The sequence below is a fragment of the Eretmochelys imbricata genome, chromosome 9 (genome assembly GCF_965152235.1).
Source record: "Eretmochelys imbricata isolate rEreImb1 chromosome 9, rEreImb1.hap1, whole genome shotgun sequence".
Taxonomy (NCBI): Eukaryota; Metazoa; Chordata; order Testudines; family Cheloniidae; genus Eretmochelys; species Eretmochelys imbricata.
In genome coordinates this window covers 7,701,694-7,727,233 of record NC_135580.1, presented here as the reverse complement: position 1 = coordinate 7,727,233, position 25,540 = coordinate 7,701,694, and the positions used below count along the sequence as shown (strand labels likewise).

General features: G+C 44.4%; 1 protein-coding gene across 2 annotated transcripts in view; it reads left to right on the top strand.

The window, feature by feature from the left end:
- RNPEPL1 (arginyl aminopeptidase like 1) overlaps positions 1–10,909 on the top strand; it is a 33,298-nt gene extending 22,389 nt beyond the window's left edge. The window contains exons 6-11 of one of the 2 annotated variants that reach the window (XR_013347042.1): positions 3,303–3,416; positions 4,479–4,591; positions 5,906–6,014; positions 6,971–7,198; positions 7,400–7,657; positions 8,347–8,484. Coding sequence is in view for 1 of the 2 variants with exons in the window: in XM_077825663.1 (XP_077681789.1) it covers positions 3,303–3,416; positions 4,479–4,591; positions 5,906–6,014; positions 6,971–7,198; positions 7,400–7,542; positions 8,347–8,619 (980 nt within the window). In the remaining variant the exon portion in view is untranslated. Of the gene's footprint in view, positions 1–3,302; positions 3,417–4,478; positions 4,592–5,905; positions 6,015–6,970; positions 7,199–7,399; positions 7,658–8,346 lie in introns of both variants that reach the window. The other variant, XM_077825663.1, reaches the window with a different exon arrangement.
- The last annotated feature ends 14,631 nt before the right edge of the window (positions 10,910–25,540 follow it).

The following is a 25,540-nucleotide window of genomic DNA, read 5'->3' as shown; positions in this document are numbered from 1 at the left end:
CAACAAGGGCACACTGCTGGCTCATATCCAGCTTCTCGTCCACTGTCACTCCTAGGTCCTTTTCCGCAGAACTGCTGCCTAGCCATTCGGTCCCTAGTCTGTAGCTGTGCATTGGGTTCTTCCGTCCTAAGTGCAGGACCCTGCAGTTATCCTTATTGAACCTCATCAGATTTCTTTTGGCCCAATCCTCCAATTTGTCTAGGTCCCTCTGTATCCTATCCCTGCCCTCCAGCATATCAACCACTCCTCCCAGTTTAGTATGATCCGGAAATTTGCTGAGAGTGCAATCCACACCATCCTCCAGATCATTTATGAAGATATTGAACAAAACCGACCCCTGGGGCACTCCACTTGACACCGGCTGCCAACTTGACATGGAGCCATTGATCACTACCCGTTGAGCCCGACAATCTAGCCAACTTTCTACACACCTTATAGTGCATTCATCCAGCCCGTACTTCTTTAACTTGCTGACAAGAATACTGTGGGAGACTGTGTCAAAAGCTTTGCTAAAGTCAAGAAACAATACATCCACTGCTTTCCCTTCATCCACAGAACCAGTAATCTCATCATAGAAGGCGATTAGATTAGTCAGGCATGACCTTCCCTTGGTGAATCCATGCTGACTGTTCCTGATCACTTTCCTCTCATGTAAGTGCTTCAGGATTGATTCCTTGAGGACCTGCTCCATGATTTTTCCAGGGACTGAGGTGAGGCTGACTGGCCTGTAGTTCCCAGGATCCTCCTCCTTCCCCTTTTTAAAGATTGGCACTACATTAGCCTTTTTCCAGTCATCTGGGACTTCCCCCGTTCGCCACGAGTTTTCAAAGATAATGGCCAATGGCTCTGCAGTCACAGCCGCCAATTCCTTTAGCTCTCTCGGATGCAACTCGTCCAGCCCCATGGATTTGTGCACGTCCAGCTTTTCTAAATAGTCCCTAACCACCTCTTTCTCCACAGAGGGCTGGCCATCTACTCCCCATGTTGTGATGCCCAGCGCAGCAGTCTGGGAGCTGTCCTTGTTAGTGAAGACAGAGGCAAAAAAAGCATTGAGCACATTAGTTTTTTCCACATCCTCTGTCACTAAGTTGCCTCCCTCATTCAGTAAGGGGCCCACACTTTCCTTGGCTTTCTTTTTGTTGCCAACATACCTGAAGAAACCCTTCTTGTTACTCTTGACATCTCTTGCTAGCTGCAGCTCCAGGTGCGATTTGGCCCTCCTGATTTCATTCCTACATGCCCGAGCAATATTTTTATACTCTTCCCTGGTCATATGTCCAACCTTCCACTTCTTGTGAGCTTCTTTTTTATGTTTAAGATCCGCTAGGATTTCACCGTTAAGCCAAGCTGGTCGCCTGCCATATTTACTATTCTTTCGACTCATCGGGATGGTTTGTCCCTGTAACCTCAACAGGGATTCCTTGAAATACAGCCAGCTCTCCTGGACTCCTTTCCCCTTCATGTTAGTCCCTCAGGGGATCCTACCCATCCATTCCCTTAGGGAGTCGAAGTCTGCTTTCCTGAAGTCCAGGGTCTGTATCCTGCTGCTTACCTTTCTTCCCTGTATCAGGATCCTGAACTCAACCAACTCATGGTCACTGGACTTCCTGTCCACTTTTGCTTCCTCCACTAATTCTTCCCTGTTTGTGAGCAGCAGGTCAAGAAAAGCTCCCCCCAGTTGGCTCCTCTAGCACTTGCACCAGGAAATTGTCCCCTGTGATCTAATCCATCTTTTCTGTATGGTTTATAGTCAGGTATTACATTATTCCCTGACTTTGTCATTTCACCATGGTCTCATGTCCAGATCTCTTTCACCACAGGCATTCTAGTTCATTTAACTTGATCTTCTAGCTTCTCCCATTGCTAGACTCTTACAGATCTTATTTTATTGCTGTATGGCTCTTTATTAAACTCCTCTGTCTGACACCCTATTTCTTTTCCAGACAGTACCTGTCATCTTAGTCCTCTTCCAGTTCAAATTATTCTTTCCAATACATGTTACTCTTCCCATCTCTATCTCTGTGGGGTAGAGGAAGATCCTTGCTGGTTTGTCTCGTTCCTCTCTCCTTTGGAACTAGCAGTTGCAGTTATTTATGTACTGTCTTTTTACTAGATAGATACCTTTGTATTACTGACATCCCTAGGTCTTTGCCCAATTGGAGTGCTCCTCTACACCAATTGGGTCTTCCCCGGCTCCGAGTTGAAAAAATGGGCCCCAAATCTTATAAATTTTCTGTGCTAGCAGTTGGTTCCACTTTGATTAATGTAGAGCCCCCCCATCCCTCCTGTACTGGTTCTTCCTCCACTCCCACCCCCCCAAGTTCCCCAGGACTGGTTACATTTAATTCCTGTCCTCCTTCTTTACATAGCCCTTTCCAGACACTGAAAAACTGTGACGTTGCCCCTGTGTAGCTGACTCTGCAAGTGAAATTGGAAACCTTTCAGAGAAAGCTCCTGTAGAGGGCATGGACTTAAGTCATTTTCTTAATCAAAAGTTAGCTTTTAGGTCCTCTCTCCAACACCTCCCTATGTCTGTGAAGGTATAGGTGAGATCACTTCACTCACCAAAAAATTTCAGCCGGCTGTAGGGTGAAAGCAGCAGTGCCTTAACAGCACAGAGCAATTCTGCACAGAAATTAGGGACAGGAAATGTAGAATAATTTACCTAATTTCAGCTACAGGGGAGACAGAAGGAGATATAACTTGAATCAGAATTTGGCTAGGAGACTGTAGGTAAAGCCCTTACTGCTTCAAAAAGAGCCTAGCCACACTTTGTCGGAACGTCTCTCTAGATTTCCTCTGTGAGATGCATATCCTTCAGCAGTGTCCCAAACAGGCTGAGGTACTGATGAAGTACTGAACCATAAGAAAAGAGCCCACTACTCTATTTCCAATATCACTTCCTGTATCACCTGGGTGTTCCTTGAAAGTTCCCCATTCAAAGATTGCCCAGGTACCACTCTGCTTGGCTTGTAAAATCTGTTCAGATAAGAGACTGCGGTGGGAAATCTAGTGTAGTTTTTCGTGTTGTTTAATTCCCTAAGTTCCTTTTGTTTCAGACTGATATGTAGCCAGAATTCAGAAATACAAAGTTTCAAGTTCAGACTTCCATTGCAAATATTTTTCACTAATTGCAAGGGTTTTCTATGGTTGGTTTCCCTGTAAAGTACTTTCATGTGATTTTTCTCCTGTTGTGATATTTGTCTTTCACTTTCCAGTAGTCTGTATCTTTTACATGTATCAGTGAGGCAGTTATCTGCCTGCAACTGGATAGTGTGTATAATCTCTCTCTCTCGGGGCAGGTGCTGCCTTCACATGCCTGGAGACCGCATTCCGTCTTGATGCCCTCCACAGACAGATGAAGCTCCTTGGGGAGGACAACCCTGTTAGCAAGCTTCAGGTTAAGTTGGAGCCAGGTACGGCTGGTTCTGGAACTGCTGGGAGTTGGTGTTGCGAGAAACAGCCCAAATATTTAAATGCCTAAATATGTACTCAGGAGTCTAAGTGTAGACACCCAGTTTTTTAAAATCTTGGCCTATATTTTCAGTCTGTTTAATTTGAAGAACAATTTAAATATAAATGAAGGAACTTGCCTTTGGTGAGCAGCCAGTGCCCTGACATTTTTCATTCCAGCCCTGTCCTAAAAATAACCCTTTCTAAAAAAATACTTTTTTAAAAATTATTTATTTTAACCTTTTCTAAACTCAGATGTTTGAATGGATTTTTTTTTCCAGTTTCCAAAATAAGTATCATTGGGCAAAGACCAAATGTAGAAAATTTCTGCCCTGAAAGCTGAATACTTTTGAGAATTTGAACATGTCAAAATAAGTGGTTAAAATGCAAACAATTTGTTTTGCATCCTCTGTGAAAGTCTGCTCTGTTAGATGCCCTGGTGTGCACATGTATAATAATTTTATATTTGTATATAGTAATGTGCACACACAGGGATATAGGCACACATTAAAATGCATGGTTTGCTTTCTTGTTGATACAGCTCTGCAGTATTAGAGGCTGATCTGTTGTTACTCCCTCAGCTAAATTTATTTCTACACCCTGATATGTGCTTTTTTTTCTGGTGCTGGTTTTTTGTCTTTGTACTTCGTTTGTTTATTTTTTGACTGTGTAAAGGGGACACAGAGCACCAGACCGTGAAGTAGTCTTACAGTCTAGGTGCTACATAGAACAAATAAAATGCACATAAGAATTTAGTGCAGGTTGAAAAATACTGAAGGTGCCAAGTGTTGGCATCTCAAGAGTCACTGACAAGGAAATTAGCAGCACTGTGTGTATGCTGAGAGGTTCTGAAGGTTTGCATTGAAGAATATGGAACTGAGAAAAAGATCGGTCTCCAAAAAGAGGCCTTAGAGACTGGTCTGGAATTTGAAATGGCTGAAATCATAGGGATTTTATGCTTAGTTTCGATGATGTCCCAGGCTATATAGTACCCTACAATGCTGTTGTTTATCTTTTCCTTTCAGGTGTGAATCCGAGTAATCTGATGAACCTGTTCACCTACGAGAAAGGCTACTGCTTTGTTTACTACCTGTCCCAGCTTTGCGGAGACTCCAAACACTTCGACTCCTTCCTCAGAGTTAGTGTGAATACATACCTCGTCCTGCACACATTTCTGCCTGTGTTTCTAACTGCTGTTGTGTCAGGTTTTGTCACTGCAGCTAAGGCCATGTCTGTACTAGCGAGCTTATCGATGCAGTCGGGCCACGGTGCGATTGCTCGTGTAGCCGCTCTGTGCTGACGGGAGAGAGCTCTCCTGTCAACCTAATAAAACTACCTTCTCACTACCACTTGTGTGCTGTGCACGTTAAGGTCACTCAGGGAGATGTGTTTTTCATATCCCTGGGCAACGTACCTTTTGCCACCATGAGTGGTAGTGTAGACATGGCCTATGTGAGGAGAGGCTAGGAGGCATTTAGGTCTGAGACAGCAGAAGAATAATCGTGCCATCACTCTAATTCTGACAAGACACCACAAGAGAGAAGTGTCTCCTGGGTTACCTCCTAACTGAACGGGGACAGGCTCCTGTCCATCTCCAGCTGCAGGCTGAAAGGGTGTCCTGTGATTGCCAATGACTTAATTAATAGTGCTCTGACAATCAGATATCTTTGTAACTCGTTGTTTAGGGCTTCAAATCCATGGAAAACCCTGCATGGAATCGTTTAGGTATCACTGGGATTACCTTCAGTTTGCTACTGAGAGTCCCTAGTTTGTTGTGGTTTTCGCATGTGTGACTAGCAAACCCAACGATCAGGACTTCCTGGACAGAGCACTTTTTATTATAGATGGGGAAGCCTTGGTATCCTGTGGCACTGTGGCATATGCTGTATAAATTGAGGTCTTTTACTGCATTGTGTTTTTAAAAACTGACAACAAAACTCATTTGCTCTTTTCTTGACTTTTCTCTCCTTTACTTGCACATTGGTGTCACCTCACTATGCTCTCTTTCTCTCAGTATCTTCTGACTCATCTTCTTTCTCTCCTTAATACATCAAGCATGTACAGAGACGTCTGTACGTCTCCTGTAATCCATACCCGGTTGGTGAATACCTTGGTGGTCAGTTGTGTTCTAATTTTCACAAGTGTGAATGTGTTGAAACCTTCCCCTCCTTCCACTGATACTTCAGTGTGGCAGGGCTCTTGCTTAGCACAGTTTGTACTGACCTTGGAACCTTTCTGTGACTGCACCATTTTTCTGCATACAATGGTCCGCTTCCCTTACCTAGCTTCTCGTACAGATCTCCCCTCCTCTTTGCTTTCCTTTCGTACCAGAACTCCTTTCCAATAGCTGTTCTCACTCTCCCATCTCTGTATTTTCACATCAGGCTCCTTGATTCTTCCACGAACTCTCAGTGTCTTCCTAACCATAATTCACTCTTTCACTCTGTTTCAGGCGTACATTGAGAAATACAAGTTCACCAGCGTTGTAGCCCAAGATCTTTTGGATTCCTTCCTGAATTTTTTTCCAGAACTGAAAGAGCAAAGTGTTGACAACAAAGCAGGTGGGAAAGAGAGAGTTTCTTTGTTTAAGCAAAGACTTTTGAAAGGAACAACCTAGGCTGGGATTAGAGGGTGTATAGGGAAATGCTGGATCTGAAGAAAATGAAACTTCCTTACTGATTCATCTTTGGCATTCAAACCATTAGAAACGTGATTCATGCCATTGTCACTCTGCTTGTAATGTCAGTCATCAAAGCTAGAGAAAGAGGATAGAAAAGAAATGTTTTCTATAATTAAAATAAAAGTGGAATTTAGATAATTTCTCTCACTATGAAGCTGCAGCCTGTATACTTCCCTGAAGTTCATGTATAAATGCCTTTCTGTATCCTGCCATTGATTCTACAAATGGGTTTGCAGGGCTCTGTGCATTATAGGAGGTTATTTTCATCTTTCCTTTGATAGTGGGGATAAATCTGAAATCACTTACATTCCCACTAGTGGGGCAGTCACCTGTCCCCCTTTCTACAGAGCTGAAGCTCTCCCCCAGTTCTTACCTGCGTTTTAATCTCTACTTGAGTCTTTGTCAGAACTGAGGTCTTAAAATTGCCGAGAAAGTGACGTGCATGAAGGGGAGTCTGAGAGAAAGTTGGATTCAAGTTGCCTCATCTTTCTTTCTGTCTATCTCAACATTATCATCTTGGGTATTTTGAGTTACCATCGCCATAGTGACTAAGCACTAGATAGCATCAGGGTTAGAATTAGACAGAGAAGTGTTACAGTTGGAAGGGAGCCAACAACAACCTAACCCGATAAATGCTATATAGTGCAGAGAAAATAGCTAAGACTGGTAGGGTCACTATTAGGATCTTGCTCCCTGCTGTATTACTACCATTAGAAGTTGATCCAATTGCTATTGTTAGAACTTTTTTTAACTATGCTTGAAGCAGTCCTGGGCCTTGAGACAGTCAAGTCAGCTGCAGAGACTCCTGCTTGACCCTTTCGGTGCTCCTCATTCCAGGACTGGAGTTTGAACGTTGGCTCAATGCTACAGGACCTCCATTAGCTGAGCCAGACTTATCTCAGGGATCCAGTCTGATCAGACCAGTGGAGACACTCTTCAAACTCTGGACCACTGAGCCTCTTGATGCCGTTGCTGCTGCTAGCAGTGTTGACATCACTAACTGGAGACCGTTCCAAACTGTGCTTTTTTTGGACAGATTGCTGGATGGGTCACCGTTGCCTCCTGGTGAGTACTGCAGCAAAGCAGTGGGCAAGTGTTTCTGGTACAAACAGTGAAGGAAATAATGTTATCGCTTACTTTGCTCGCTTAACACATAGCCCCTCACCCCCGGTTAATGTTTTTCATCCGCTTTTTTGTAATTTCTTTCAAACTTGGCAAAATATCTCCTAGTAACAAACTCTCTCTTTGTGTATATGTTCTCTTTAGAGGTGATAAAAAAGCTTTCAGAATGTTACTCCTCTCAGCTGGATGCCATGAATGCAGAGATCCGTATCCGCTGGTTGCAGATCGTAGTCCGAAACGACTATTACCCAGATTTTTACAAAGTCCGACTCTTCTTGGAATACCAGGTACTAACTGCTGGATTAAACAGCACTGCACCTCTCAGTGCATGAGACATGTGCATGAGACATGCGACGTGAAAGAGACCTTGGAACTTCTGCTTCCTGGCCAAGTATAGATCAGGTGTGTTGCGAAGGGGCTGAGCTTGGTTCACCTGCTAGTGGGTGGGGATGGCTGCAAGTAAGGGAACACAACATTGCCCTGGCCATATTTCTGTTCAACGCCTTCCTTCTGTGATGAAGGATTGGCTAGGACATAATCTGACTTCCCTAAGCATAGTCTGTACTATTCTAGTCTGGCTCCCCACCCCTAGCCTAGCTCTGCCCACCTCAGTCTTGTCCTTCTTTTCCAGGCCTGTGCTCTCTAGAGCAGAGACTGCAACCCATGCCAATCTGTGATAGTTTTGTTGTCCAATGGATAAATGTCCATAGACTAAGTTGAGGCCTATCAGACTCCATTCATTCATTACTTGATTGAGCAGAAGTGTAAAGCTGATGCGTTTCATCACCGTGTCTTTTCCCCTTGGCCTGCTGTTTGAGCTATTTTTTGTGCACGAGTAGTGGAATTAACGATTCTTAGACAGACATTCAAAGAAAAGCCTGTTGTCTTACTGATACCGATCTGGCTTCAGGTTGACCTGATCTAAAGTAATTTGCTAAAAGTCTTACCAAAGAGAGAGTTTGAAGAAATATAGTAACTGCCTCTGATCTTGGAGGACAGGTCATGGAGAACTGTCCGGTGTATTCTTTGCATAGTTGAGTCTCTTAACCTTTATATGTATTATGTGTTATCCAGTTTTATTTTTCTTGTAGATGTCTCGAATGTACACAATTCCACTTTATGAGGACCTCTGTACTGGCACCCTGAAGTCCTTTGCCTTAGAAGTTTTCTACCAGACCCAGAACCAGCTGCACCCGAACTTGCGGAAAACCATTCAGCAGATTTTGACGCAGGGCTTGAATCCTCTTCCCACCACAGACACTACAGCGGTTGCCACAGACACACCACCTCTGGTGCTTGAGGACAAACCCTCAGAGGCCGCTAGCAGTGCCATTTCACTCAGGGATGTTAACGTGTCTGCTTAGGTCACCATCTCATGCCAGGCACAACGCTTCAAGAGCAGGGACAGGAACAGAAGAAAAATAAAATGCATTGCCTCCTTTTCCTCAGCCCTGTAGCTGCCGTCTTCTGTAACTGGATGTTTTTAAAATCCCCAGACACAAAGCAAATGTGCCTTCAAGTGCCCAACACAGTGACGCTGCCAAGTTTCAGGGATCTCTTTCCGATGCAAGCGGGAACTACTGTGGGATGGATATTTTGATTCATTGCATCATGGACAGGGACTTCATGGAGTTGTTTCCCCTCTGCAAGTGGATAGTTCTCTTTTTGGGGGCTCTTATGGATGGGTTTGTTGAGTAATCTGAGGTGACACACAGTACTTGCTCTGTGTGTGTGTGTGTGTGTGTCGGGGTGTGTGTGTGTGTGTGTGTCAGGGTGTGTGTGTGTGTGTCGCCAGGAGGATCAAGAAGCAGGATGATTGGGATTTGGGTCAGAGCTCTGTAAAGAAAGGACTTTTTAGAATTTGAAGTGGTGGCGAATATGGTTTCTGCTTGTGCTCCTTCCTGAGGCACAAACGTGGGACTTGGAAGGTGGAGAACTAATGCTTATATAATTGAGAATCTAGTTTAAAACAGCACCTGGGTTTCTTCCAGATGGATACATATGGAGAGCATAGAAATCTCATGGAGGATTTAAAATCCTCCCCATTAACTCAACTCTGCCTTCTCTGTTCCCTTTGCACTGATTAGGAATGACGAGCAAACAGATTGGGATTTTCAAAGGGGCCTAATGGAGTTCAGTGCACAAATGCCATTGAATTGCAATGGAAGTTGGAAACCTAAATCCCTTAAACTCCTTTGACAAGCCCAGCGTCAACCCTCGCTAATTTCCTGGCATGTAGAGCATCTGCATCCTTCAAATGGCCTGTGTTCTTCCTACTTACTTGCCTTTGGGAATAATAAATGGGACCTTTTATTTAATTTAAAAAAATCATCTGCGTGCACTGGACCTGCAAGACAACCATGGAGATGGTGACCATGCTAAAAATCTATTGTATATTCCCCCCCCGATCTGAATAACCGTCTGTTAGAGGGATGAGGGAAGCAACCTTTCTCTGGATGCAAAACGCTGGAGCCTAAACCCCACTTTACTCAAGTCTGTTCCCCGACTCCTAATGGCCGTGCAGTGCCAAGGCATATACCCAGAGTGCTTCCCCAGGTTCGCAAGCCAGGCACACCTGACTGTTACTAGCAAAAAAAAAAAAAGAGAGAGAGAATCTCCACTGTCCATTCCCTGTGGGCAAAGTGGTGTTCTAGTTGCTCATCAGAAATAAACACATGGGGCATCCTTTGGGAATCGCTAGTGCAGCCCTAATAAATGACACAACACAGGCAATACAGTGGGGATTCTAAAGAACTTTTTCTATTCTAAAATGTGGGCAGTCTCTCAGTGCCTCTCTGTGGGTGCCCTGCGGCTCTCTTGGAACTGATGTAGCATTGTAGCAAGTAAACTAGCTTGAGTAAACAGTGAAAGCTTTGGAGTACTCTCAGCTAAAGGAGAACTGAGCTGGAAGCTGCCTTTTTCGGACGAGAGGGTGTTTTTAAAATACGTCTGCCTATGTTTTCTAAGAGGGGCTGTTACTAAGTGCCTGTTAGACATGCCCACTCTAGTGACTTCCCCCGTGTTTTCCATGTAACATCATTTGTTCTGACAGACGTTTTAGCACTGCTGTGAAGATGTACATAGCACTGGCAAGAAAGGAAACTTGGGGGATATTACTCCAAATGAAATCAGTTTACACCCATGTACTGATGGGGATTTAGGTGCTGTTATTGACCTATTTTTCTGGCCTTAAATGAAGTTGGATTTCACATTCACCTTAGCCTGGGCCAAACTGGGATAAAGCAATAATGAACTCAGGCCTGCATAGTACTACAGTCCTTTCCAAAATGTACCATCAGCATTTGGGAGCTTGACATCTCCAGGCTGTGTTCTTTGCTCTTTTAATGGGGTTAACCTTTTTTTGTTCAGTGGGGTTTTCCATACAATTCTTTTTCCTTTCGTTCATTGTTACCGTGTTACGCTGATTTATGCAAATTGACCTTGCCGCTTCCTTTATTGCCATTGTTGGCGCTGAGTATCCTGGACACCACTGCCGACAGTGACAGCCTGGCTAAAACCAGTGACCACTAGCCTCATTTGCAGCACCAGGCCTCGGTTTTGCAGCATTTTATTTTGCGGGAGAATGTATATGACCCTGGTGGAAATTTTTTAATTTACATTGATGCCTTATGATTAAATATCAAATTAAACTAAGCTTTGTGACTTGTCTAACTTTTCTGCTGTCTGCCTTACCGTGTTCCTGCCAGATATCAGCGAGCTTTGTACTGTTAACTTGAGAGGAAGCAATACAAAGGATCTTGGCTGGAAAGAGGAGTGGGGAATAGGGTGCGTGAGAGAAAGATGCACAATTGTGTGGGAAGTGCAGAAGTAATTTGTGGGAAATAGACTAAACAAGAATTTTTCGAATCTTAATGTAGGGTGACTATTTTTGTTCTTTGCGCCCATCCGAATGCTGTGCATTTTTTAAGGAAAATTGGTGGAATGTTATAAACAGATGGGAGAACAAGCAGGGTGTGTTGTCTTTGTTTTGTTATTTGCTGAAAAGATGTACCATGTGCCTGGATTTTAGAAGCTATGGCAGACAGTCTGGCAAAAACATGGCATGAGCCTCCAAGAGAGGGAAACGTCCACAGTCTAAGGTAAATGTTATCTATTATATTACAGTATATTGAAATTGTTGCCTAATCTATTTATTGTATATTAATAATTTAATAATCCCCAATTGACAAATTAATACTCTGAGGTTTGACAGGTTTGAATTCCTAGGCCAGGCCCAGAATTAATTAGAATTACAGTTAAATTGGAAACCCCGAAATGCATGGTTGCAACAGTCACACTTAAGCAAAAATGTTCTAAGCTTTCATTTGTTTTATTAACAGGGTTAGTAAACACACACAAGATCTGATCCAAACAAGAGTGTAACAGTAATGCAATATTAATTTTATGTCCAGCGTCATGTCCTAGGCATGCTCACACAATCCTTGTGTAGACCTAGGAGTAGGGAGACTAGTGGTGGTCTGTGAGGGTCCTTTCCTCTCTCTGGCATGCCAAACTATTCCGATGGTTAAGGTCTCGATGGTCTAGGCCATGGTTAGCCCTGTTATAGGGTCTGGTGGCTGCCTTGAATATTCATAAAAATGTTTGGCCTCCTTTGCCCATAACTAACTTTCTCACACTAATAATATTGCAGTGTCCTTGTTCTATAGGTTAGTATATTTATTAGCTCAAACTTATTAGCATAGACATCAGTTAGTTACTATTAGCAACATCTGCTGATGTTCCTATCCTGAAATACCCAAACTTGCATCATCTGACTTCTTGTGGTTACCTGTGAGCATTTTATTTGGAATTTCAGCAGAATTGCGTATTGCAAAATTATATCCTATGTCATCTTGTGACTTTGAGTCACTGTTGGTCAACTTACTTATGCTTAAAACCTAAATGCTAAATGCTTAAGTTAATGTCTTAGAGGTATGGACCTTGCATAACTGCTTTATACCTATATCCTACGTAAAAGCTAACTTTAAACCTGTAGTTTAACCCATTGGCTACAAAATCCAGTCGATATAAGTGCATAGATGGGAAGGATACACTCCTCAAAACCAATAGATCTTTTTCCTGAATAAAGAATGCAAGATTTGGGTTGGTGTTTCCACCCTGATCTCTGTGAAATCTTATGAAGAGATTATTTTCATGAGAATTGTCCTCTGTCTCAATTGTTCGAAAGCTCACGGTGAAATTTTTGGTAAAAATATTGTATATTCCATTATCCAGGGGCTCAGGATCCCTCTATGAACTCGGGGTGCATTTCTGTTTATTGCAAAGGGATAAAAAAAAATGAAAATACGTTTGTGGCAGGTCAGCTTTCCTTTTGCTGATACAAAGTAAGAAAATCCTTCAGGCCGCCTCCTGCTCTGACATTTTAAATCCTTTATAAATCTAGTGATACTTGTTTTACATGTCTCTCTCCATGTATTTTAAGGCCAGAAGAAACCATTATGATCATCTAGTCTGACTTCCTGCATAACACAGGTCATAGAAGAAATCACGGGATGAGGTTCATTAAGCCCATAACTTCTGTTTGAACTATAGTGCATCTTTTAAATGATGGAGTGAATGTCTTTCTAAAGTCTTTAAATCAGGAGAATCCATTTTGTTCCTAGATAAGTTGTTCCAACTGTTAATTACCTTCGTTGCTAAAAAAAGAAATTGTGCCTGATTTCTAGACTGAATTTGTCTAGCTTTAGCTTCCAGCCCCTTGATTCACACTCTGCCTTTTTCTGCCAAATGAAAGAGCCATCTACTGCCAGAAATCTCTTCCCCATGCAGGTATTTGTAGATTGTGATCAAGTCACCTCTTAACCTTCTCATGAATAAACTAAATAGATTGAGCATCTTAAGTTGCTCACTGTATGGCATGTTTTCCAGATCGCAAAACGTTCTTGTAGTTCTTTTGTGGACCCTTCCCCAGTTTTTCAACATCCTTTTAGAAGTGTGGGCACCAGAACTAGATGCATATTCCAGTAACAGTCTCAAGAGTGCTAGTTGATTGTATATTCTGAACCATCTCCAAAAGCTGTTTTATTAGTTCTTACTCAGATTAAATACGTCCTGTTGTTTGAGTTGTCAGCACAGTAACTGGGCACCTGAATACACTTTCCAACTTGCTAGAGTAAAGGCTGATACACCTGATAGGGTGCCTGCAGTTACTGCTTCATTCTTCCAATCTCGAGTCTCCTGCGGGACACTGCCAGCTCCCAGCAGGTCTCTCTCTTCCTAACCAAGCTTCTTGTTGGGCTTGGATCTGAGGCCCTGGTGATCTGATGGCTATCACCTATATCTGGCCACAGACCCATCACGAGGGGGGGAGCGAATTAGTCAGAGGTGGGAGTTAAGATTGAACTCCCTTAAAGGGCCATCCCACCTGGTGAGACCTTGGCTCTGAAGTTACCGACTTCTGATCACCCAATAATGTTGCCTTGGCATTTTGTTAAACACTGAATCAGAATAAGGTTAAAGGGTATGAGTGGAATCTACAAGCACCGGGAAGGTACCTGGCACTATTGTCTCTTGTCCCACGGTAAGGGTCACTCTGCAGGGGTTCATAGTTTATATGGTTTAATAAAGGTGAGGTATGGATGGGTTGGCAACTTTATTTCTGGATTTCTTGCTTTTGTGATTCTTTACAGTTGATGGGGAAGGAAATGTATTGATCATTATAAATAAGGAGATCCATGCTTTTTTATTTTTTTTGTCATCACAGCTTGTCGATCTCCATTTAATGATAAATAAAGGTACCTCAAATGTGATCTGTGCCATTGTCTTTGGAAATTGCTTTGACCAATGGTTTCTAGCCCTGCTGGAAGAGTCTACAGAAGTGGTGGAAGGCTCTGGGTACAGGATTCTGTACTAGGTTTATTCTCCTCAAGGGTAAAGTCTCCCTTGTTGTTCTACAGTTTCAAATATCCAGACAATTTCCTTAACAACCCAGCTTTCTTTCCTGTTTGTGGTACGTGATTCCCCTGGTCACACAAGGTTTTCATGAATTGTGATTTTAGTGTTTGCATCAAGGTGTGTCGAGCAGCTGCTGTGGTAGAATCCCAAGGTTTGCCAAAGAGGAGTTTACATTTTAATTCAAGCCTTTGTCTTTGAAGAACAGCTTCCTCGTTGAGGTCCTGGTGCTTTCAAATAATACGACTGAACTACCCTTCAGTTTAAAGTTCATTACAGCTGCATCCTACATGATGTACATAGTGGTATTCTTTTGTTATAACTTGTTCATTACATTGCATGTGAATGTACATTTGACAATATTAGGTGCACTCCACATCTGAGCTCCAGCATCTTCTTGCTTTGTCTTATGTCACTGCTTGAACTAGTGAGACTCATGTTCGGTTGGTCTGCGCTTCCATCATGAGACACTCAGACTCTTTTCTGAAGTATTGGGGGTTAGCCTTGGTACCATTTGTGATTGAGGTGATCTTGCATTCAGGCCCTGGAGGGTTATTCATCAGCTTTTCAATTATCTGAAAGCAGAGCTTCCAAAGTGGTGCACAGCATGGCCGTGGTGTGGAATACTCTAACCCTGCACTGGAGTGCTATGGGAGATAGCCCAGCTGGTAGAAGCCTGTGAGTATCAATTTGCCATTCAGGAATTAGTGTGAGTAGTGAGGGAATGTCATACCAAATAAACCTTTTTGGGGACGGCAATGTTAGTTTACGCTTTTACCCAGTAAAAGTCTGTTATGCAGCTGCCTACTTGGTGCCAGTTCCTATTGCAATAAGATACCACTGTAATTCTGCCAATAATAGCTTTTAAACTTCTTTGGATTTTTTGAAGCTGTACAATGCCTTCACATTCCTCATGGAAATCAGCCCAGGGCAACATGAGAGGATTTCCTGTAACTGGGAGGCGATGGAGCAGTTTGTGAGGGAACAGATCAGCTGCCACTTGGAGAGCGATGACCCAGAGGAGCCGCTCAATGTCATGGACTGCTGAATGAAATAGCTCATCTCACTCTGGTAAATGGGAGAGCTTTCACCCTAGAGACTGCCAGGACTGGAACAGCTGGTGACATTGACAGGGCTGGCTGTGCTGGATCTGCCAGCTGTAACGTTTCTGGGGAGAAAATTAAGGGCAAGATTGAGTGTGCTGCGGGAAGGTTTAAAATGAAGAGGGATAATTTGAGCCCAATAATATTTTGCCAGTTAAATGGTGACCATTGGGTTTCATGCTCCATGGGGTCAGCTGATTATCTTGAAAGATATTCTTCCAACTCTCTCGGGAATTTTTTGTGCTGCCTTATCATAGAATATCAGGGTCGGAAGGGACCTCAGGAGGTCATCTAGTCCAACCCCCTGCTCAAAGCAGGACCAATCCCCAACTAAATCATCCCAGCCAGGGCTTTGTCAAGCCTGACCTTAAAAACCTCTGCGGAAGGAGATTCCACCACCTCCTTAGGTAACGCATTCCAGTGTTTCACCACCCTCCTAGTGAAGAAGTTTTTCCTAATATCCAACCTAAACCTCCCCCACTGCAACTTGAGACCATTACTCCTTGTCCTGTCCTCTTCTACCACTGAGAATAGTCTAGAACCATCCCAAGCAATTATGAAACATCGGATATTGGAAACTGCCAGAGGCAAGGTACTGGGCTTTCACCCACGAAAGCTTATGTTCCACTACGTCTGTTTGTCTATAAGGTGTCACAGGACTCTTTGCCGCTTTTACAGATCCAGACTAACACAGCTACCCCCTTGAATTTAAAATGTATTTCTCATCAGAGCTGAAGGCTGGGCCATTTAACGTTTGGCAGTTAGGTTAGTGCAAAAGTGGCGGTTAGCATGGGATTTCCCTGATTGTTTTAACCTATAATTCTCCCTGCCAACATCACACCAACAGGGGTCCATGGGGATGTCCAGTTTCATGGTTACCTGATTCCTAAAGTAAGTAGTGGGTAGAGTTTTTGGCTTTTTAAAAATCTTCATTCTTGTTTCAAGACAGTGTGAGAGCAGCTAGAAAAAAATCTGAAATGTGCTGTTGGTGAAGTCTGTAATGGTTGTACCTCCCAAGGAGTGAGTGGTGGTGTAGCATAGCATCAGAGGAAAATTAAGGTAGAAACAGCTGTAGGGAAAGCGCTCCCCAGCTGCACTGCACTGAGTTACAACCGTCTCCAAGTAGACTGGGGAGTCTGAAGGCAGCAGGCGTGAACACTGATAGCTTTATTAAATAAACCCTGTGCGTGGAGAGTGCACGCACGTGAGTGCACGTAGTTATTTCTTTACGGATGCACGGATCGTTCAGCTTTGTGTTTTTTCTCGGATGATGTGTTTTTCAGGGGAGCCTGGGGCCAGCATGAACCTTGTCGTCTTTGCCTCACTGATTCGGAGATTCCACTTCCAACTTCCCAAGCTGAGCCTGAAATACCAGCTGGGGGTGATCCTCTCTAGAACCTTACAGTCTCATTGCAACTGAAGGATGAGCCAGATTTTAGAACTGAATCATTTTCAAGATTTATTAGCATATGTTTCCAGATTTATTAGCATATGTTAAGTGTCTTTACTAGGACTTCGAAGGACTTTGTGTGACTAAGGACAGAGACATCTGGCAACACAAGCTCATTAATCCAAAGGGTACCTGCAATTCACTGGTGGCAGTTAGCCAAATCAGTGGTCAGATTTGAGGGCGTCTCTCATCCCACCCTGTGCGCTGGTCGATGAACCGCTCAGAGACTCTTGTATTGGTCAAACACCTTGTGTAGCTTATTTGCAATGTGGATATCCACCTCCTTCATGCTATATACAGCTCTGCTCCAACCGTCTTAGGGAGCCTGCAGCTCCCACAACAAACAGGGAAGGGCAATCTCTCTCCTCTCCCTGCTGCCTGTCCCTCGCCACACTTCCTTCTTGTGCCTATTTCTAGCCTCAGCCTAATTGCTTAATTCCAGCTCTCCTCCATCCACAAATTCGGCCTAGCGCTGTTTTAACCAGCTCCATTCTGCATTGTTTGATTGGACATGCCAGGACCAGGGTGCTGGTTCAGCCGTTCTTGCCTAACACTCTGTCACAGTCCTTAACCTCAAATATTTATTTCTCGTACTCAAGTATCTCTTCCAAGTCAACTACTGCTGCCCGGGATCTTTCCTACTTCTTCTCAGTTACCACTTTACTTCATATCTGCTTCAGAAATAGAAAAAAGCCCCCAAACCTGCTCATGCAAGCACGTTCACTCCTGAGACAGGACCTCTTGGGGCCTCTGTATTCAAGATTACATTTTCTGGATTATTTGTTGGCCTGAAGGCTCTTGCTTCTTGCAGGGGAAAAGAAACTCACTTTGGAACTGTGCTGTCCTTCCTCTGCTGGAGCCAATCAATATATTGCAATGGAGCATTCTTGCCTACCCAGTCCCTACAGTTCATGTACTGGCCAGAAGGGGAGGCCCTTGTCTTTTCAAGTGCACATATTACTTGGTTAAAAAGGGAGCAGTTGCTACTGGAATGCATCCAGTCAAGTGAAAGTCTGGGATGTTTGCCTAGATTATACTGGAGTACATAGACACATGCTTCAAGATGACTGGCAGTAACTGGTCCACCAAGCTGATCACAGGGTGGAACTTAGAATTTCCATTTATGCTGGTTTATGCTGGCTGACGATCCCAGTCCTGTATATTTTAGTGAGTTCCTGGTCCTGATAGGAAATGGCTGAAGTTTACTGTGTTGAAATGGAGTAGGGAAGGGCACTCACATAGAGTAGTAGGCCTGCAGTGTGCAGCCTGGCCCCCACCTCCATTGCACTCGGGGTGCCCTTTTCTTCTGCTTTCCCATTGCTTGTTCCTGAGAATGGTAATACTTGGCTCTACACCTTCAAAGCACTTTGTGAACATAAACTCATTCTCCCCGCAACCCTTTGGGGGACAGACAATGAAAGTGCAGTTAGACCTACAGCAAGGCATTGGCTTGAAAAGAGGTTCCATTAACCAGGCACAATCAGGTGGAGCAGGAAGGACGCCAGGAGCTGATGATGGAGGGGCCTCCATTTTCCTGCTTCCACGGGAAACTGGAATTAGCCTGGCTGGAAGCAGAATGAGGGTTGCATTGTTCCTGCTGAGGGATGTGAGTATGCTTCTTTCTTATTGTTTGCCAGCTTTCCTGACTGATGTGAAGAGGAGGGTGTGACAGGTCCCCTCCCCCCCCACCCGGGTACAGACAGGAACTGGAGTACCACTGAGCCCTCTGTCTCACCAGCCTGGGCTCCCTCTCACACTGTGCTGCTGTGACAAGCTGCAGACTGCTCCCAGTCCTGCACTCGCACAAACCTTTACACAGGCAGGGATACACCCAGCTGCAGTTTCACAAAGGCTTCTCCCCAGCTCCACAGCTTAGGACCTCAGAGCTCTACCGTCTTGCCTTGGTCAAAAGCTTGCCCAGTATAAATTTATTACCCAGTCCACCTCTCCCTGAATCTGGGGAGGAATATGCAAAAGCCTTTGACTGAGCTGAGATTTTTCTCCAAGCACTTCGCTTAACCCACACTATTCTTAGGTAAATATAAAATAGATTTATTAATTACAGAAAGAGAGTTTTTAAGTGATTTATAAGTAATCGCGTACAGAGCAAAGTAGATTACCATAAGAAATAAAACGAAATTGCAATCTAAGTTCTCTAAATCAGATAGGATTTTAATCTAGCAGTGTCTCACCCTGTTAGATAGTATAAACAGTCCACCAAGCTTTCATACACAGGCAGGCTTCCTTCTTTCTCACCTGGGGCCCCAATTCCCCAGTTCAGACTTTTGTTCCTAAGGTGTTTCCAAGTGCTCTGTTGTAGGGGAAGTGAGACCAAGTCATGAGGTCACTTCCCCCTTTTATATCTTCTTCCAACTTGCTGGAAATATCTTTTGCTGTGACATGAGTCAAACAGTTTCCCTTGGGTATGCGCGATCTCTGAGAGGTTTCCATTCTTCACAGTTCCTGGGCTGACCCTTGTGAGTGTTTGTATTCGCCTCAATGAGCCATCAACATTGTTTGGCCTTTTTATTGTCAACCTGAAAGGCTGCTTGTGGGTGTTCCCAATCTCATAACGTGTTTCAGTGGCACAAACACAGCAAAACTTCGTACACAATGAGAGCACAGACAACAGGATATTAATGGTCAGCTGATTAAGACTTCTAAAATGATACCGCACAAGGCAGAGTTTGTTCAAAACATATCACAATTATATCACCAATATGGGGCGTGGTGTGTCACAGAGGGACCGACTCTGAAACTGCACAGATGGGTCACAGAACGAGGCAATAGCGGTTCTCCAGAGAGGAGGAAGTTACAGCTGAGGTGACAGGCCTGGGGTAGAGTTAGATTTGAGAGTCGTCCATGTATCATGAAGTTGCTTGGGAAATTAGTTTAGCAGGAGGAAAAAGGAGGGGTCAGAGGCTGGATCCTGATGAATGCCAGAAGAGAGGACGAACAGAAGTCACTGAAGGGGAGACGCTGAAGGAGTGGCTGGTGGGAAAGGAAAGGATCTAGATAGTGTCAGAAGCAGAGAGAGGGGAAAGGTGTGAGGGAGAAGGGGCAGGTCAACAGTGATAAAGAGGAGAAAGGGAAGAGATGGTGCATTGAGAAGAGTCCCTGAGATTTGGCCAGGAAGAGGTTGCTAATGACTTCAGCGTGGGCATTTTTGGTTGTTGAGGATGGGAGGCATTTTGGAGGGGATTGAAGGGAGCAGGCAGAAGCAGGTGAAATAGACAGGTTGGAAGGGAAGGTATGAGAAGGGCCTGAGCCCTGTCTATACTAGTGTTTACACCATTGCTGCCAACAGGAGAGCTGCCCAGTTGCTGGCAGTTGATTGGATGCAGGCACTAATGCTTTTAGTATTGACAAGGCGCTCACAGCTCCACTAACATTTCCGAGATGGTGTTGAACATACTTTGGTCCTGTCCACATTTGCAGTTAAATTGTTCCCAACACTGGTTCACGGCACATGTTACCTGCAATGGTAAGTTTCCTAGTGTAGATGTAGGACTATGGAACACGGGGCTATCTTGGCATAGGTGGTATTTCTGTAGAGTGATATTCCTACCCAGAAGCATGTTTCAGTTGTTAAATTGAGTGTTTTGTAAGGGGACAGTTAAAATGAGAGGCGTAGTTCTGAACTAGTCTTCTGGGAGAAGACCAGCAACACCACTCTGAGAAGTATGAGAATGGGTGAGGGCAGGAAACTGACCCAGGGAAAAACTAAGCGAGGGGTGTGGGTAGATGGCTGGCCTCCTCAGTGTGACAGTGGGGAAACTGTTGGAGAGTTAGAGATGCACAATGCAAAGGTGCTCTAGGGGAATTCAGGGGTTGATCGAATTCAGTACCAAAGAGCCCTGTGTACACAAGGAGAAATGACTCTGGCTGTTTAACTGTTATTGCAATAAAATTCTTTTCATCTTCTCCAGCGTCTCTTGCATTTGGGATCTTCTCCCACTCCCCCACCTACGCCTTCTAATGTTCCGATATCCCATCGTCCCCGTGTCGCCACTGCAAGAGAGGCCAGTGGAAACAAGATGGAGAAGGAAAACAAATGAGATGAGACATGCATTAACTGATAAAGTTACCGTAACATACCACTAGCATCATTTCCATTGGGTTCATGGATTTTAAGGCAGAAGGGACCTTTAGATCGTTAGTCTGACCTCCAACTCAAAAAGAAAGTCAGTCACTTGGCTAAGTTAATGTCTGTAAAGCATTTTAAAGTAAAACAAATATGAGTGCTGGTTTTCAGTATCAATAAAGTGAAGAGCACACTAGAGGCGCCCAGAATGAGCCTCTTTACACTATCCCGGGTGTTTTGTTTCTGGTGAGTTTATTAAATTGAGTTTATTGACTGGCTCTGTATTTATCAAACTGGGAGGGATAGCTCAGTGGTTTGAGCATTGACCTGCTAAACCCAGGGTTGTGAGTTCAATCCTTGAGGGGGCCATTTGAGATCTGGGGCAAAAATTGGGGATTGGTCCTGCTTTGAGCAGGGGGTTGGACTAGATGACCTCCTGAGGTCCCTTTGAACCCTGATATTCTATGATCAGGCTAAACCTGTATGAATCAAACATTAGTATCCAAAATAATTTGACAGGTCTGCTGTGTTTTTGCAGGCGAATGTAGACTTCTAATACTTTGAAAAAATCCACCTTTCGTTACTTTTCAATCTTTTTGGAGACAGCAAGTCCATGTGGGACAACTGGAGTAACTGCTTTCACCCTAAAGGTGTAAACCTGAACAAACAGGATTGTACTTAAAACACAAAGAAGGGGAGAGTGAGAAGGGAGAAGTCTTGCTGAGTCACTTGGCGTGTAAGATAGGAAAAGATACAGTGGGGTCTGTTTTCTAGACTAAATCCAATTTTGAAATTCATACAGAAAGCTGGTAGAGCACTAATTACTGCATCTAACCACACATCATCTGCTACTCCTGGGGGAATTCTATGCCAAAAAATTAAAAATTCTGCAAAATTCTGCATATTTTATTTGTCAAAATAATGCAATATACTCACACCAGTTTCACTTATTTTGGTAATTTATTTAAACTACCATACAGAAAAAAAAAATCACAATAACTGATCAGTATTTCCTAAACACATGAAAGTTAAGTTACAAATACTTGGTAACCAAAATACTTTGCATTTCAGTTATAATCCTGGATTTTCATTTAAATTACATTACAGAACACCAAAATAAAAGTAAAGTAGAATGTTGCTTTAAATTGCTCAGACTTTCACACATGAAAGTCATACAGTTTTGCTAATCATTGTCCTGCATTTTTTTTAAATGGGTAAGTAAAATAGATCCTGAATTATAATCTAACCCCAATGTGCCTCTCTGGCACAGGAAAAAAACATGAAAGTGGCACATAGCTCAGCACTTTTTGAAACCTGTGCTCCTTTGAAGTGTCTCAGGTTGGGCCACCCAAAGACTGAAGCGCCCAAAATTACTACTCTGTCCCTGTCCCTGAAATCTAATAATTGTGGCATGCCAAGTGAAGGTAGCAAAAAGCAGGGAGGGAAAAGGGCAAGGAAGGATGAAATTAGAACAAGAAGATCACCTAGATATTCAGTTTAGGACTGTGTGTGTCTGGATGGTATGGTTGAGCTGTGTGTTTTTGTTCTTTTTGTAATTATTAATACTGACTATTGCCTCACTGCTTGCCAGTAATGCATAAGAGGTGAGCCTAAAAAAGGATTTGAATGAAGAGCGAATATTAATTTAGGAGCCTGTCAGTCATGTCATCATAAAGAATGCAAGAGGATTAATAGGAGGGAACATGAAGGAGTGGAAAGGGGAAATAAATAAGAGAGACCCAGATAGGACCAAGGAGCCTTTGAGAAGAATGAGGATGCAGAAGAGTTCATGACACAGATATTTCAGTCTCCACAAGTGCAGTAGATTTTCAGAGAGACCCAAATAAAGAGAAGGACAAAAAGGCAAGGAGATGATGTGGATAAGTTTCATAGCTCTGGCTGCGTGTTTCCTGCTTGTGCCGTATCTGAAGCTGCGTTGGGCAGCTTAGACGGCTTGCCCCTGGTCCGACCCCCAGCCCTCATCGTAGGGAACACGTGGCAGCTGGGCTTCAGATTTCAGCATGAGACTCTTATTGAGGTATTTATTTGTATATAATCATTTAACAGAGCTCTTTTTCCAGTCAATTAATAGGATTTAATGACCAGCCTCATCTAGTCTCCTGACTTACTTAGTTGTTGGGTCCTAGAGAAACCCACTTCTTGTATTTCCAAAAACCTGTATGGGGCTTATCAAAAGCGTCTACTAAGTAACAGAATTCAGAGTAGCAGCCATGTTATTCTGTGTCCGCAAAAAGAAAAGGAGTACGTAGCTCACGAAAGCTTATACTCCGATCTAAGTTTGTTAGTCTCGAAGGTGCCACAAGTCCTCCTTTTCTTTTTAAGTAACAGAAGTTTTGGGCCGGGGAGGGGAAGCACAGCACGAGGGTGGGAGACACTCTGGGCTGCGGTCAGCCTGTGGTTTCTCCAACCGAGTGGCATGCACTGGGCTGTGGCCAGCTCGGGGCTCTTCCAGCCAAGGGCGGGGAGTGCTCAGGCTTTCAGCCAGCCCAGGGCTCCTGTGGCGGGGAGAGGGAGAACTTGTGCCTCTGGTTGTGGGGGCAGCGTGTCTTGGGGCTCTGGCTGTGGGGAGGGTGTGGCAGAAGGGGTGGAGCCAGGGACTAGCCTCCCCAAAGGGGGGATTCTCCTGCCGTCCAATTAGGTTAAGATAGGTTTTCTGTTTTATACAGATGTGAACACCTAATTCTCTTGCCAATTTTCTCTCTCCAGCTGGCAAAGATTTATGGAAACATCTACACTTTGTGGCTGGGACAGACCCCCATGGTGATACTGAATGGATTCCAAGCTGTCAAAGATGGTCTTATCTCCCATTCAGAAGAGTTGGTCAGCCTGGGACCCCCAACTTAAAAAGTCTTACTGGTGAAAAGGGTTATTTCTTTCTTTGCACCAAAATAATGTAAGAATGTTAAAGTGACACTTGAAAGTTCTTTCCCAGTATTTCTTCCCCATGTTGTGTCGTGGGCTTATACGTGGCAGGGCTCGGGGATTCCTGGAGAATTGGTTTATTTGTTTGTTTAATCAATGTTTTTCTCCCGCCACCTATTCCTACACCTGCTAGAGCCCTCTCCCCGCCAAGCGCTTACAGAAATAACTGTTAGATTTTGCCAAGGAACTTTCTTGTCCCTCTCTAACCAGTTATCACAGTATCCTCCCATGTTTGGGAAAGATTATAGAGAAGGATGTGGGGAGATGTTGCGAGCGGTACTTTTGTCCTGAGGTCTTTAACCCCAGTTAGTTTGGTTTCAGACCAGTGTATAGTGTGCTGGGAATGTTGTTTGAGGGAGGATAATAGGCTGTCCAATGTTAATTCTTTTAGAGCTAGCAGCTGCTTTTGATACCAGTGACTGTGAGGTGTTGAAATGCCTTGGGAGACACCGGTCTAATGCAGAATGCACTTCTACCCATGGCTGTACTGTTATATTCTATGACTATCAATGCACTTTTATCTATAGGTGCTGACATAATTTGTCATTTATTGTAGTTATTTCCTTCCACCTGTAAACATCACCACCGTTTTTCAAGATGGGATTCTTGAACCAAGGCCACTAACCATATTCAGACACCTACATAAATGGTCTGATTTTCAAAGGTGTTGAGTGCCTGTATGAAGTCACCGAAGCTACTGCCACTCTGCTGCTTCAACAATCAGGTGTCTCATTTATGTGCCTACTGTGGATTTATGGGCTAGGAGTAAAATTTTCAAAATCACGTAAAGTCCCCTTTTCTAAAGCGACTTAGTGTCTGTGGATACTGAAAACCCCCCCAACAACCCAAACCCCAACAAAAACCAACCTGGCAGCAGCAAGTCAGAGCCTGGGTCAATTGACGCAGGCTCATGTTTCAGGACTAAAACGAGCAGTACCGATGTTTCCACTTACAATGGTGTTAAATATATTTAAAAGTGTTTTTAATTTATGGGGAGGGGTTGTCGCGCTCAGAGTAGCTGGTCCCTGCACTGGTTGGTGTTCTGGGCTCGCACGTAGGCTCCCCTTTGAGCAATGGGGCCATCGCCTTCTTCGAGCGTTTGCAGTGCCGGCCGAGCCGCTCGACAGCAGCTTCATCAGCCGAACGAAGGGCCCGAAGGTAGGGTGACCCGATGTCCTGGTTTTATAGGGACAGTCCCGCTAGGTGGGGATTTTTCTCATAGTGGCACTGATTGCCCCCTACCCTACCCTGGTTTTTCACATTTGCCGGCTGGCCACCCTCCCTGAAGGCCACGGTGAAGGCTGGGTAGTTGGCGCTCCGCAGCAGCGCCCGCCCTGGACCCATGGAGGCTGCATTGACAAGCCGGTCCTCGGGCGGCCCCTGCACGTAGAGGTCGCCTGCCTGTATTGCTTGGCCAATCTGGAATCTGTCCCGCAGGGTCCAAAGGTGACAGGCCCCTGGGCTGACTCTCCCCAAAACTCCCCAAGGCCCAGGCTGTAGGACCCCCCCTCCCCCACTCCCTCTTCCCCCACACAAGGGCTCCCTGCAGGTGGAGCTGGACACGTTTCACAAGAGGCAGCTGCAGAGGGCCTGGACCTCAGCTCTCCCCCCCCCCCCGCGCCCCGTACCGCACGTGACGGAAGGGGGTGGAGCGAGCGCGCCCGCTGGCAATGCATGCTGGGGGCTGTAGTCTTTCTGCCCCGCAGCGCATGCTGGGATCGGTAGTCAGCCGGCTCCCTCTTGGGGTGCTAGGATCAGGAGTCACCCGCCTAGAGGGTTATAATTGGTCGTAC